The 15,995-nt window shown below is 45.6% G+C and overlaps 1 protein-coding gene across 7 annotated transcripts in view; it reads right to left on the bottom strand.

Annotated features, from left to right (window-relative positions):
• The window catches only part of ARHGEF7 (Rho guanine nucleotide exchange factor 7), a 124,928-nt gene that overhangs the window by 87,144 nt on the left and 21,789 nt on the right, over positions 1-15,995 (bottom strand). For 4 of the 7 annotated variants that reach the window (XM_036893925.2, XM_036893928.2, XM_036893929.2 and 1 more), the window contains exon 2: positions 13,139-13,225. The exons of 1 other annotated variant lie outside the window; for it this stretch is intronic. In XM_036893925.2, the coding sequence (XP_036749820.2) occupies positions 13,139-13,225 (87 nt within the window). 2 more of the 7 variants (XM_057494585.1, XM_036893930.2) reach the window with 2 other exon arrangements.

The following is a 15,995-nucleotide window of genomic DNA, read 5'->3' as shown; positions in this document are numbered from 1 at the left end:
GGGACTGAGGGGTATTATGTTTAGTACACATGGTGTGGGGGATCATGGGGAGAACAGTGGAGCACAGAGAAGGCACATCGTGGATCTGTGGCACATTGCGGCACTGATGGACAGTGACTGCATTGGGGTATGGATGGGGACTTGATAATATGGGTAAATGTAGTAACCACATTGTTTTTTCATGTGAAACCTTCATAAGAGTGTATATCAATCATACCTTAATAAAAAATTTAAAAAAAAACAACAACACCCTTCGAGAGCAACAAGCTAACATTAATTGCCAACACAACACGCTGAGGTAAAAATGTCTTAGTGTCCCACTTTCTGCCTCTCAAAGTAACACAGATTCCAAGATACAGGGACTGTCTTTTTCAAAATCTGCTTTTACAGATAAAGAAACTCAATCCCAAAGGAGCTGAGTGCCCTTGAATCTTTCTACACATTTTCTGGCATCTGCCCTCACACAAACCCAGTTCATTGACATCCACACTGATGTGTGGCCCAAGAGTAGAGACCAGCAAACAGTAAAGACCAGTAAAGGAGTCCATCCTCCAGACATGCCCACGCTGTCCCAAATTCACGTGTTCTTCACGCTGACACTTCTTCAGCTGCTGGCCACAACGGAGACCATCCCTCTTACAGGAAGACAGTTCATTCCCAGGAAGCAAGTCTGAATGACACATCAGACCACCACAACATGAGCTACAACAGTGGGGGCCAACAATCATTTAAAATACATAAAGCTAAACATTAATGATTACACTTTATTACCATCCAATCCATCCCATTCTCCCTGGTCTCATGCATTCAACAAATATTTAAACAGAGTGCCCACCCCATGCCAGCACTGGGGACAGAAGTACGAAGACGAGCCAGTGTGTTTACACTGTCCTCAGTTCACAGTTCAGTGGAAAGGGCAGCAAGCACAACATGCACAGCACCGTCCACCTCATCTGGCCCCCAAGAATCAGGAAAAGGCCTCCTGAAGTAGGTGTGAGAAAGAAGGTGCTTCCAGCAGTGGAATGAACTTGTGTGCTGACACCTAGCCCAGGTGGCGCCCCGAGTCACCCCTCACACTGATGTCCCGAGGAACTGCAAGCATCTCTGCAGCACTGAGCCACCCGACTCTGTGGGCCCCTGTCTCCGCAACAGCTTCTCCTGCTCAGGCCAGACCCTGGTCCTCCCCAGCTCTGCTCCCACACCCACCTGGCCTATAAAGTAAATCATCTCTACTGTGTGACTGAACCCAGAGCCCACCCCTGCTGCCCCAAAAGCCATCCTCACCGTGGTCCAAGCACCACTACCTCCTCGGGTTTTCCTGCACCTGCCTTTGACCCCCACAGCCGATACCAAAACGGCAGCCAGAGTGAGCCCACTGGGACTCCCAGCACACCACCTCGCTGGTGTGAACCAGCTCCTCCCACAGCCCCCTATTACTCACAAGCCAAGGTCCTCGGGTGACCTACGAGGCCCTCTGCATGACCTGGCTTGTCCCCTGCTCTCCTCACGCCCCAGGGGTGTGTGTGTCATCCTAACACACTGGGTGGAATCAGAGTCGGGTGGAAAACAATCAAAATCAGATTTGTGCTTGAGGAAGGTCTGGAGAAGAACAACAAAAGGAGAGATTGCCAAGGGGCCCTGCAGTAAACTGGGCGAGGGATGCTGGTGGCTGGCACAAAATAGCAGGGGCGAGAAAGGCAGAGATCGCGTTATTAAACTGGCCGCAGGACTGCAACGAGACCCAGTCAGAGCTGGGCGAGGAGAGTTCGGAGCATGGCTCCCAGTGTCGGAGGCTTCTGTGGCAGCAGTGACTCTGTCTCCCAAGCCACCGCCACTTCGCTTCTCTCCCCGGCCCCAGCCCCGCCCTCCACTTATGGAGGCCCCCTCCCAGCCACCCAGCAGCCAGGCACATGGGGACAGAGGTGACTTCCGGCTGAGTGTCCCAGGTATGTGTGCATGTCACACAGCCCACACATCTCTGGGTCTCTCTGCTGTGAGACGGGAGACTGTGCCACCTCACCTCTTACCATCCCTCTGCACCAACACCTCACAAGTGCAAAGCCTTCAGCTGCGCTGAAAATCTTTCTAGCTACAATGAGTTGCTCAACAGGCTACAGCCAGTGAAGGCCAAGTTCAGTTACACTGCTGAGGGGAAGGGACAGATGCATCACCTTCCAATCAGGGGCTGCCAAGCAGGAGTGACATCCCCACACAAGGTGAAAGTAGGTGTTTTCATGGTGCCAACAACCCTCACGCTCTCGCTGGTGCTGTTACACCATCACTCACTAAATCACGAGGGAGATGCAAGTCAAACAACTCCTGGGTGAGGCTGACTGTCCAGCTGCACTGAAACAACTCCACTGGCCGCCCCAGGAGGCCGGGCAGGTAGACCTGAGGTATCTGAGCCCCACAGGAAGGGCCTAAAAGGGACATCAGAATCCCGGGCTAAGTCCCATTACTGAACGGGCAGCAGAGGAGGTGAAGGCTCCCTGAACACTGCAGCCCTGGCTGGGCAGGAGCCTCGTGAGGACCTGGGCCCTCTGAGGAAGCACAAAGTGAGAGGCACACACCCCAGGCCCCAGGCCCCTTCCTCCTCTCAGCCAGCATGCTCTCCAGGAGAAACACAAGCCAACCCCGGCCCACTCTCCTGCCATCCCAGAACAGGAGGGCGGCCTTCTCCAAAGGACCCCATGGAAAACAAAACCCCGAGTCTGTACTACCTCCTGCTGTGCTGCCGGGAGCAGGTGGAATGGTGGCTGCATGGACGCTGCTCTGAGCACAGGAGCAGTGGTCTCATCTCAGCCTCGCAGGGGAAAGCACTCGGCAGCATGGGCCACGTGGGCTGAGACACCACGCTGCACACTTGCTCCTGCATCTCCTCCTGCCTGGGCTCAGGGGCACAGCATGCCAGGCTTACGAGCTGCCCAAGGCAATGCCCACAACTAGCACCTCAGGAACAGGACAGATGACAGGAGCCGAAAACCTGCGAGCTGCCTTCACTTCTCCGCTTGCAGTTAACCCCACCTGACCCCTGCGTCTCTTCGGCAAGGTCAGGGGTCTTCACCATTAGAGGCCCGCTGCTGAGCTGGGATGTGAGGCACTCTGCCTTCCCAGCTCTAGGCCTTCCCAGGGCCTTACTGCTCTAATCAGTGTGCAGAGGGTCATTATGACCTAACAGAACTGCTTAAAGAGTAAGTGGTTCATATGCGTTTTATCACAGGGCCCAGGACATAATAAGCCTTCAGAAAATGCCGCTTACTCGTTATCTTCTGGATACCTCTGAGGACACCACCAGGCCGAACCAGCTACCCGACTGGCATGGTCCAGCGCACTGAAAATGCAGAGCTCTTTGTTCAAAAATTAAGGATTTCAGAAGGCGACGGCAGAGCATGACACCAAGAGCAGCCCTGTGTGAGCAGCTTCACGGGTCACACGCCCAAGGCTGGCCCTGCCCCCGGCTCGGTTCTGAGAGCCCACCCGAGGCCCTGCTGGGAGGAGTCTGACGGCACCACCTCGCAGTTGCGCCAGAGCTCGACCAACTGCACTGCACTCCAGGCCACAGCATGCAGACGGGCCCAGGCCGCAGAGCCCCTGGGCCAGAGTGCAGATCCCGTGCTCTCCCTTGCTGGACTGTGACCTGTGGCCTCTCCAGCACCTCCAGTCGCTTAACTCCTCATCTGCAAGCAATTGATGAGTAAACAACACAGTGCACACTGCATGCCTGGACAAATGACCCACAAGCTGTACTCAAGAACTATCAGTCCAATCTAATCTCAGAGACGACCATGCCACCGCAGCCTCTTAAATGAATGACAGAGACGCACCCTGTCCGCCGTGGGGGCCTGTGCTCCATGGGCTGCCGGGCTCTGGGCTGTGGCTGATTCAGAATGAGACAAAGTGGGAGTGTGACAGATTCGCACCAGATTTTTTTTTAATGTGAAAAAGGTAAAACAGCTCATCAATATTTCTATATAAACTATATATTGAAACATTATGGTACCCGGAGTTAAAGAAAACGTACTATTACAATTAGCTTCACATTTCTTTTTGCTCTCAGTGTAGTTACTAGAAAATTTGAAATTACAAATGTGACTCACATCATCTCTCTCCTGGATGCACTGATTAGACAATGACACCCCCAAAGACATGAGGTGGACAAAGGTCTGGAAACCCAGCCTGGAGGCAGGGGGAACTGCTCACCCCCAGCACGGTCTCCCTAAGATGGAAGGCAGAGGGTCAGATCTGACACTTTCCCAGGAAAAACTAAAATGTAACTACAGTATCTGAGTGGGATTTCACTTTCTTTGGTTTTAAGGACCTATAAAACGTTCAGAGAATACTCATTTCATCTTCCAAATGGCTTTTCTTTAATTACTTATCTCGATTCCCTTAAATAAAGGCAAGTTCTGCAGAGGCACAAATAAACTGACTTCAAGTGTTTATTAAGTCAGTCAATAAATACCACGTGGTGACCGTTTCGAGCTTACCAGAGTCAACAGCACACAGGATGACTAGCTTAGAAGGTAAATTGTGTTGTTTTTTTTTTTGGAGCCTGGGGCAGCAGGATAATTTAATTTGCTTTGTCCTTAAGCAAGAGAGCAGGTAACCAGAGAAAGGTAAGCACAGATGTTTTGAGTTTTCACCAGGGCAGATTTGGGGAAGGCCTGAGCCCCAGGGGACCTGGCCAGGAGGGGCCCTCCGTGCTCTGCCCACCCCAGGGCAGGCCCTCCTGGGCAGAAGCCACAATGGCAGATGGGAGGCAATGTCTGGTTTTCATGTGGATGGGAAACAACGATATATGGGGATGAGCTCTGAGAGAAGACATGGGACAACAGTGAGAAAGCAGAGAGCGGTCATCTGACGTAGGAGCCTCACATGGCTCAAACATGCCATGACACAAAGTGGTAGTAAACAGTTTAACTGTCCATCTGTCTGAATCTAGCATGGAAATAACCCTTGGGTGGGGTGTCCCGCTCCCAAGGAAAGGATTACAGATACACTCTGTCTTTATTTCAATTATTCTTTAAGACTGCATCAACAAGTTTTAAGTTTCCATACAAGCACGTTTTAACTATTTTAATAGTATTTTTAAATATCCTTTTGGACAAATTCCCTATCATAACCTTAGCTAAAATTCTAGAAGATAGCTGAGCATTTTACACAAAGTATGATAAAAGGATTTGCTGTTCAGAAATGCGCAAGATGAGTGTTTTTAGAAACAGCTAACACTTCACCCCAACTCACTAAATCGGCCCAGCTGGTTACAACACTGCAGAGCCTACCTCAACTCTGTTCTTTTTCTCTTTGCTCTCAAGAGAAAATGAAAACCTCATTCCTCCCACACAAAGGGAAACTGGCTCCTGTGCAGAGTCTGGAGCTGCTCTACCAGCCAGGGCTCTGGCTTGCACAGAGTGGCCCTGGGACGCCTCTGGCCAGCACCAGGAGAGGTTCCATGGGAGAAGGCTGAAGGGGACCTTGTAGGTGCCTGAGGTTTTCAGCCTCTATTTCCTATGCTAGCAGCTTCTCTTTCACAGCCTCCTTCCAAAGTCCAAAGCAGGAAATCCGGATGCCTCACATTTACTCTGGGCTACCACACACCCAGAAATGCAGGCACTGGGGAAGACACAAGGAAAACCCAAATATGTATCCAGAGGTTTCCAGGGAGCCACAGAACAGGACAGCCTGGGAGTGAGGGCTCCTGGACCATCCGAGACACCTGGCAGTAGGTGTTCAGAGCACATAAAAGCCCCAACCTGACCTAGCCAAGACCTATCAGGGAATTTACACTTCAAAAAGAAACAAGGACAAAGCATCTAGGACAGAAACGTCCATCACATGGCTCACTGTTTACAGTAGTGGAGACTTAGAAACCAACTCTACATCTAAAAATAGGAACTTCCACCATGAACTACGAGGCAGCCATTAAAAATGAGTAGACAACATGCTCATGGAGGTACAGAAAGATACTCAAGAACTCAGGAATGAATTCAGGTCGGAGATCCAATCGTTGAAGAGCACAATGGACGGTATTAAAAGCAGATTAGATAGGGTGGAGGAGATGATAAATGAAATGGAAACTAGGGAAGAGGAATACAAAGAAGCTGAGGCAGAGAGAGAAAAAAGGATCTCTAAGAATGAAAGAATATTGAGAGAACTGTGTGACCAATCCAAGCAGAATAATATTCGCATTATAGGGGTACCAGAAGAGGAAGAGAGAGAAAGGGATAGAAAGTGTCTTTGAGGAGGTAGTTGCTGAAAACTTCCCCCGTCTTGGGAAGGAGATAGTCTCTCAGGCCATGGAGATCCATGGATCTCCCAACACAAGGGACCCAAGGAGGACAACAGCAAGACATATAGTAATTAAAATGGAAAAGATCAAGGATAAGAACAGACTATTAAAAGTAGCCAGAGAGAGAAATAAGATCACATACAAAGGAAAGCCCATCAGGCTATCAGATTTCTCAGCAGAAACCTTACAGGCCAGAAGGGAGTGGCATGATGTATGCAATGCAATGAAGCAGAAGGGCCTGGAACCAAGATTACTTTATCCAGCAAGATTATCATGTACATTTGAAGGAGGAATTAAACAATTTCTGGATAAGCAAAAGCTGAGAGAATTTACCTCCCACAAACCATCTCTACAATCTATTTTGGAGGGGCTGCTATAGATGGAAGTATTGCTAAGGTTTAATAGCTGTCACCAGACGTAATAAAACCACAGTAAAGAAAGTAGAACAGCTAATTACTAAGCAAATGCAAAATTAAATTAACTATCCCCAAAGTCAATTAAGGGATAGACAAAGAGTACAGAACATGATACCTAATACATAGAAAATGCAGGAGGAAGAAAAAGGAGGAGAAAAAGAAAAGAACCTTTAGATTGTTTTTGTAACTAGAATATTAAGTGAATTAAGTTAGACTCTTAGATAGTAAAGAAGTTAACCTTGAATCTTTGGTAACCATGAATCTAAAGTCTGCAATGGCAATAAGTACATACCTATCGATAATTGCCCTTAAAGCAAATGAACTGAATGCACCAATCAAAAGACACAGAGTCACTGAATGGAGAAAAAAACAAGATCCATCTATATGCTGCCTACAAAAGAACCCAAAGACATACACAGACTAAAAGTGAAGGGATGGTAAAAGATAGTTCATGCAACTAATAGAGAGAAAAAAGTAGGAGTTGCACTACTTGTATCAGACAAAATAGACTTCAAAACAAAGAAAGTCACAAGAGACAAAGAAGAACATTACATAATGATAAAGGGGTCAATCCAACAAGAAGATATAACCATTATAAATATCTATGCACCCAACACAGGAGCACCTACATATGTGAAACAAATACTAACTGAATTAAAAGGGGAAATAGAATGCAATGCATTGATTCTAGGAGACTTCAACACTCCACTCACTCTGAAGGATAGATCAACCAGACAGAAAATAAGTAAGGAGACAGATGCACTGAACAACACATCAGAACAGATGGACCTAACAGACATCTACAGACTCTACACCCAAAAGCAGCAGAATACACATTCTTCTCAAGTGCACATGGAACATTTTCAAGAATAGATCATATACAAGGCAACAAAAAGAGCCTCAGTAAATTCAAAAAGATTGAAGTTGTATCAACCGGGTTTTCAGACCACAGTTATGAAACTAGAAATAAATTATGCAAAGAAAATGAAAAATCCCACAAACACATGGAAGCTTCACAACATGCTCCTAAATAACCAATGGACCAATGACCAAATAAAAACAGATCAAGCAATTTATGGAGACAAATGAGAACAATTATTCAACACCGCAAAAATATGTGGGATGCAGTGAAAGCCATGCTAAGAGGAAAGTATATTGCAATACAGGCCTACCTAAGAAAAGAAGAAAAATCCCATATGAACACTCTAAACTCACAATTAATGAAACTAGGAAAAGAAGAACAAATGAGGCCCAAAGTCAGTAGAAGGAGGATCATAATAAAGATTAGAGCAGAAATAAATAAACCGAGAAGAATAAAACAATAGAAAGAATCAATGAAAGAGCTGGTTCTTTGAGAAAATAAACAAAATAGATAAACCCCTAGCCAGACTTACCAAGAAAAAAAGAGTCTACACACATAAACAGAATCAGAAATGAGAAAGAAAAAATAACTACAGACACCACAGAAATACAAAGAATTATTAGAATACCGTAAAAAATTACATGCTAACAAACTGGATAACCTAGAAGAAATGGACAACTTTCTAGAAAAATACAACCTTCCAAGGCTGACCAAGGAAGAAACAGAAAATCTGAACAGACCAAGTACCAGCAACGAAATTGAACTGGTAATCAAAAACCTACCTAAGAACAAAACCCCTGTACCAGATGGCTTCACCGCTGAATTTTATCAAACATTTAGTGAACATCTAATACCCATCTCCTCAAAGTTTTCCAAAGAGTAGAAGAAGAGGGAATACATCCAAACTCATTCTATGAGGCCAGCATCACTCTAATACCAAAACCAAGCAAAGACACCACAAAAAAAGAAAATTACAGACCAATAACCCTGATGAATATAGATGCAAAAATACTCAACAAAATATTAGCAAACCAAATTCAAAAATACATCAAAAAGATCATCCATCAGATCAAGTAGGATTTATTCCTGGGATGCAAGGATGGTACAACATTTGAAAATCCATCAACATCATCCACCACATCAACAAAAAGAAGGACAAAAACCACATGATCATCTCCATAGATGCTGAAAAAGCATTTGACAAAATTCAACATCCATTCATGATAAAAACTCTCAACAAAATGGGTATAGAGGGCAAGTACCTCAACATAATAAAGGCCATATACAACGAACCCACAGCCAACATCATACTTAACAGCAAGAAGCTGAAAGCTTTTCCTTTAAGATCGGGAACAAGACAAGGATGCCCACTCTCCCCACTTCTATTCAACATAGTCCTGGAGATCCTAGCCACAGCAATCAGACAACACAAAGAAATAAAAGGCATCCAGATTGGCAAGGAAGAAGTTAAACTGTCCCTGTTTGCATATAACATGATATTGTACATAAAAAACCCTAAAGACTCCACTCCAAAACTAGATCTAATATCTGAATTCAGCAAAGTTGCAGGATACAAAATTAATACACAGAAATCTGTGGCATTCCTAAACACTAACAATGAACTAGCAGAGAGAGAAATCAGGACAGTTCCATTCACAACTGCATCAAAAATAAAATACCTAGGAATAAACCTAAGCAAGGAAGTGAAAGACCTATACTCTGAAAACTACAAGACACTCATGAGAGAAATTAAAGAAGATACCAATAAATGGAAACACATGCCGTGCTCATGGATAGGAAGAATTAATATTGTCAAAATGGCCATCCTGCCTAAAGCAACCTATAGATTCAATGCAATTCCTATCAAAATACCAACAGCATTCTTCAACGAACTAGAGAAAATCATTCTAAAATTCATATGGAACAACAGAAGACCTTGAATAGCCAAAGCAATCCTGAGAAGGAAGAATAAAGCAGGGGGAATTACACTCCCCAACTTCAAGCTCTACTACAAAGCCACAGTAATCAAGACTATTTGGTACTGGCACAAGAAGAGACCCATAGACCAATGGGACAGACTAGAGAGCCCTGATATAAACACAACCATATATGGTCAATTAATTTATGATAAAAGAACCATGGACATACAATGGGGAAATGACAGCCTCTTCAACAACTGGTGTTGGCAAAAATGGACAGCTACATGCAAGAGAATGAAACTGGATTATTGCTTAACCCCATACATAAAAGTAAACACGAAATGGATTAAAGACTTGATTGTAAGTCATGAAACCATAAAACTCTTAGAAGACAACATAGGCAAACATCTCCTGAATACAAGCAGGAGCAACTTCTTCCTGAACGCATCTCCTCGAGAAAGTGAAACAAAAGCAAAAATGAACTCATGGGACTACATCAAACTAAAAAGTTTCTGTACAGCAAAGGACACCAACAACAGAACAAAAAGGCATCCTACAGTATGGGAGAATATATTTGTAAATGACATATCCGACAAGGGGTTAACATCCAAAATATATAAAGAACTTACACGCCTCAACATCCAAAAAGCAAATAACCCAATTAACAAATGGGCAGAGGATATGAAGAGACAGTTCTCCAGAGAAGAAATTCAGATGGCCAAAAGACACTGCAAAGATGCTCCATGTCACTAATCATCAGGGAAATGCAAATTAAAACCACAATGAGATATCACCTCACACCAGTAAGGATGGCCAGCATCGAAAAGACTAAGAACAACAAATGCTGGCGACGATGCGGAGAAAGGGGAACCCTCCTACACTGCTGGTGGGAATGTAAGCTGGTTAACCATTGTGGAAAGCAATATGGAGGTTCCTCAAAGAACTAAAAATAGAAATAACATTTGACCCAGGAATCCCACTCGTTGGAATTTACCCAAAGAATATAACTTCTCAGATTTCAAAGATATGCACCCCTATGTTTATCTCAGCACTTTTCACAATAGCCAAGATATGGAAGCAACCTAAGTGTCCATCAGTAGATGAATGGATAAAGATGTGGTACATATACACAACGGAATATTATTCGGCCATAAGAAAGAAATAAATCCTACCATTTGCAACAACATGGATGGAACTGGAGGACATTATGCTCAGTGAAATAAGCCAGGCGGAGAAAGACAAATGCCGAATGATTTCCCCCATTTGTGGAGTATAACAATAAGGCAAAACTGAAGGAACAAAATGGCAGCAAACTCAGAGACTCCAAGAATAAACTAGTGGTTAGCAAAGGGGAGGGGAGTGGGAGGGCGGGTGGGGAGGGAGGGACAAGGGGACTGAGGGGTATTATGTTTAGTACACATGGTGTGGGGGATCACGGGGAGAACAGTGGAGAACAGAGAAGGCACATCATGGATCTGTGGCATCTTGCGGCACTGATGGACAGTGATTGCATCGGGGCATGGATGGGGACTTGATAATATGGGTAAATGTAGTAACCACATTGTTTTTTCATGTGAAACCTTCCTAAGAGTGTATATCAATCATACCTTAATAAAAAATAAACCTAAAATGCACTTCACAGTGCAAGGTCCTTCCCTTCTCACTCCCTACGTATTTTTCTTTGAAAACACTGGGAAACTGCTGCTGTGCAGTCCATCAGTGAGGCTGCCTTCCAAGGACCAGGCCTGTCCCTTCCTACCACTCATTAGGTCAAGCCTGGAAGCCCAACTAAGTCCATACCATACAGAGCTCCTTTTTCAGGGTAACGTCCTAAAAATAAGACTGATTAAAGTAATTTGAGGTTTTTGATGTGGTTTTTAATTCTCCCTTAGATAATCAGGAGTTTTAAGCATGACTTATAACTGACCTTGAAAGAACCGCTAACAAAATTTGCCTCTACATTAACTGGAAGAGATTTTTTTAAATAGCACAAGTCAAATGATTTGTTTGCTTCAAAGGAAACTTACTTGCTATCAACCAGCACTGCAAGCTCATCAATTACAAATATTTACTGAAGGTCTACAAATGTGCCAAGCACTATTCTAGATGCCTGGACTATGTCAGTCAACAAACTCTTTTAGAACATCTTTAAATTCTTAATTATAAAAAATAGTTGCTGTATAAAACGTCAACACTAATTTTGGAAAACAATGGGTGAGGTTTTTTTAAAACAATCAACTTTATAAAATACTGTCTTTAAAAAATTTACACTGAATGACGGCAATGGGGTGTGGGGGGGACTTGATAATATGGGTGAATGTAACCACAACGTTAATCATGTGAAAACTTCATAAAAGCATATATCAATGACACCTTCATAAAAATGTACACAAGTTGTCAATCATAATTTTAACCTGAAAATGATATCAAATTTACGATAAAATAGTTTGAAAAAGATAGTAAAATTCCATAACAAAGGTAAAGAAAAGCAAAAATTGCTACAAGCAAAGCATATTCTCACAGCCCATTAAGAAGTTCAAGAACAAAATGACAAAGCCCACCCAGCAAAGGGAAAGGCCTTTCTGAAACAATGTCTCCCACTCCTAAGCAGCCCTATGGTCTGAGGAATCTCCAGTAAGCGTTTTCACCTATTTGTAGCCGGTTTCCTCACAGGCATCAAGTATTACCAATAATGAGACAGTTTAATGTTTAAATTCGTTCCTAAGAACTGCGCCAATTCTTATGTGACTGATTTCAATTAACAAATACACTTTTCACGTAAACTTCCATCACGGAATCGATGACTTCCAGATTTTTTTCACCAGGAAACCTACAGTAAGAAACTGCCCTCCAAGGACGGGAAACCTTGGTGGGCTCACCTCAAGTAACAGCTTCCGTCCAAGATGTGTTCACAGAGAGATCGTCTAGAAGCTCGGGGTAACCCCTCCCACTTCTCAGGTAAGGCTGAGTGTGGCCAAGCAGCAGCCCCACAGGCAAGATTTAAACAGAAGCGCCTGAAGCCAATCAGCTGTGATCCCCAAGGAAAAGAGCAGCTCGATTTCTGGAACTGAAGCACTGCCCCAGAATTAAGAAAAACCACATATGGTGCAGTAAGTTTCCAGAGAGCTTCCGCTGAGCATAGCACGTTTAGCATAGTAACAAAACCTCGAACATGGAGACGCCCCGCCCAGTACGCTCCCCAAGATTCAAGATAGCATGTCTCCAAACAAAACATCAAATGTTGGTGTTAAAACCACCTAGTGTGTGGTCTGAGGAAGAAAAAGGAAAGAAAGGGGTGAGGCCGGTGAGGCCGGGAGGACTCAGGGCCCATTTCATTTCCACCCCGCTCTGTCTAACCACCTGCTCAGGACGCTGCCGGTCGGACCCAGGCCTGGAGGCGCATCCTCCGAGAATCCCTCATCGCCAAGCCCAGGCAGGTGCCGGGGAAGCAGATCACAGCTGACAAACGGTCGTCGAAAATGTGTGTCACCCGCTCCACCGGCCACTGGAACCACCCGTTCTCACTGAAGCGCGGGCCGAGTTGAGCTTCCCACAGCAGCTTGTCCCCGGGACCCCAGGTTCGCGCTCACACCCCGGGGCGGCCCTCCAGCGTGGGGGCCGCCGCACCAGCCCGGGAGCCCCGCCGGCTCACCTCCAGGCGCAGGGAGGCCCCGCAGCCTCGCAGGAACTCGCGGATGTTGCTCAGGCACTCGCTCTCGCTCCGGGGCTCCGGATAGACCTGCAACACAGAGCGCCCGCGGTGAGCGGCGGCCCCGGGCGCCAGGACCCCGGCGGGCGGCCCCGGCGGCGCGGGGCGCCCACGGCATCCCCAGGGCCCTCCCGCGCGGCGGCCGCCTCGCCTCACCCTTTCTCCTTCCTCCGAGCTGCACCAATCTCCGGCCCCCTTCCCTCACCGGGAGGGGGGCCGGTGCCGGAAGTGACGTCTTCAGAACGCGCCCCGGCCAACCCCGCGCCACTTCTTCCGGCCCTTGGTCTCGCCCCGTGGTGCGCGGCCTCCAACCCAACGCCAGCACCTGTCCTCGCCTCTGCAGACTCGACGCGCCTGGCCCGGTCCACGCGCGGCCTCCAAAGACCCCCCACCTGATCCTCCCCCGACAGGTCCACGCGCGGCCTCCAACTTAACCGTCTGATCCTCGCCTCCACGGACTCAGCGCAGCCGACCCCACGCCCCGCCTTCTCCACCACCTGATCCTGCCCCCTCGGCCACAGCCCACCTGGCCGGCCCACGTGGAGCCAGAATTCCAGCACCTGACCCTCCCGGAGCAGCCGGCCTACCTGGCCCCACTAGGCCCCCCTCCTCGGCCACAGCCCTCCCAGCCTCTCAGAGAATCCTGGGAAAGCTCGCCTTGGCTAGAACAACCCCAAAGCAGCAGGAGAAAACCGGGTGTTTCTTCACTTCTTCCCCACCCCTGGCCTGGGGAAAGTGGAGCTAGTATTCTAATAAGATGATTTCAAATAATTAGCAACATAAATTATGCATGTTGGGATTAAAGCTGCAATGTCTTCTCTTTCCAAATTAAGATTTGTGCTTCATGAATGATTAACCAACACAGCCGGTACACATAAGCGAATAAAGCAGCTGGGGAGAAATTGCGCCATGTGCAACGGCGGAGCAGCAAGGGCTTATACAGATAGCCTGGGCTTCCGTGCTGTGTGTAAGGAGTTACTGACAGCCCCCCGGGGCAAGAAACGTTAAGGAAACCAGTCACACAAAACCCCCAAGGGAAAAAGCCTGAGACAGAAGAGCTGCTTGTTTTTCTGAATTGCACATTAACACTGAGTTCCGGTAGTTATACCAAAGCATCATCCAGAATTTTAGCAGTTGAGGACCTCCAAGGCCTCTGGTCCGTCCGTCCTCCAGGGGAAGATCACTGGACGTTCCATCAGGCCTCGGGAACGCGCTGGTTTCATTTCACAGGGCTCAGGTCTTTTAAAATAACAAGTCAAAACAACAAAACCAGGGTGTTGAGAGGACTAATAGGACATGAGACTTCCCCCCTGCTCCCCACACCCGCAGTTTAAAATGTTTTAGAAAAAAGTGCCAACATATATATTTCCTCCAAATTGAACAGATTTTTCAGTGGGACTTAGGGTAGCAGAACAAAGCCAAAGCTGCCTCCTCATCCATTTGCTCCTCCTCCTACAAGAATTTTGAAAAACACATAGTTAACATCTAAATTCTTCAGTTTTCATTAGTTGCAAAGTATTAATTTGACATTCTAATTCCATTTTAAAATGGCACACCTCTTTAAAATATATGTCCAATACTCTAAATGCAATAGGGATGTACTACCCATTCTGCTTCTAAAAAAATTATGAACAAGCTCTTCTTTGAAAGTCATTTTTAATTGCATTCCCCTTCCCCACAAAATTGTATCCTAAATATATTTTTATGCTTGGAAATGTTACCTATCACACTTATTTTTTGCAGGAGACCCCTCCCCCCACAAAGTCAACCCTCTTTATTCACAGATTCTGTTTTTGCAAAATGGCCTACTCAATAAATATGTGTAACCCCAAAATCAATATTTGTGGCACTTTCTCTGTCATTTAAGGCCATGTGCAGAGCAGCAAAAAATTTGAATTGCCCTTTGTGCACATTGCCACCTGAACTTGAAAAAGGCCATGCTCTGCCATTTTGTTTTAGCTCATAATATAAGCAAATGTCCTTTTTGAAGTCTACTGGTACCACATTTTTCACACTGTTGTGCTTTTTGTTCATGATTTCACTGTTTTCAATGGCCCCCAAGCGTAGGGCTAAAGCACTGCCTAGTGTTCCTAAGCGCAAGAAGGCGGTCATGTGTCTAACAGAAAATTCATGTTAGGTAAATTTTGTTCAGGCCTGAGTTACAGTGCTGTTGGCCGTGAACTCAACGTTACGGTACATCAGAAGATGTAATTGTTATATGACTTTTCTTCAAAATTGAGTTAAACAACTATTATGAGTGTACAAATGATGAAACAAATCTAGTTTTTGATGAAAATTATTAAATATAAAATACAAAATTTTATTTGGAAATGTGTATCCTAATGCGATGTATAGGGTTTTTTCTTTAACTAGCTCATTTACCCAGGGACAACTATCACTTATTGCTAGAAAGAGCTACAGTCCAGCATCAGTTGTATTCCCATCTTGGGGTTTTTTTATGCAAACATTATTCATAAAAATAAGAACATGGAAATGGGAAGTTTTTTATGATGTAAAAACTTGATTATTTGAAGCCTTCTGAGTTACAGAGCCAAAGTCCAGACACAATCTATCATAAATTTTTAAAAATTGTAATCATTGCTAACAGCTTGGTTAGGGTCTCCTTCAATTCCTGTGAAAACTAATGCATAGAAAGCTGAGCTGCAAAATTCATCAGTAGAGCCATTCACTCGGGAACACCATGGGTGTTTCCACCGATCCCCTGGTAGTACGGCCAGGAGGCCTACCCATCCTGCAGCACTGCACCCCAGAAGACCAGACTGGGTGCCCGGTCTGCCCT

Source organism: Manis pentadactyla, chromosome 17, assembly GCF_030020395.1.
Source record: "Manis pentadactyla isolate mManPen7 chromosome 17, mManPen7.hap1, whole genome shotgun sequence".
Classification (NCBI taxonomy): Eukaryota; Metazoa; Chordata; class Mammalia; order Pholidota; family Manidae; genus Manis; species Manis pentadactyla.
Note: the sequence above shows the minus strand (reverse complement) of the source record. Positions and strands in the feature narration are given on the sequence as shown.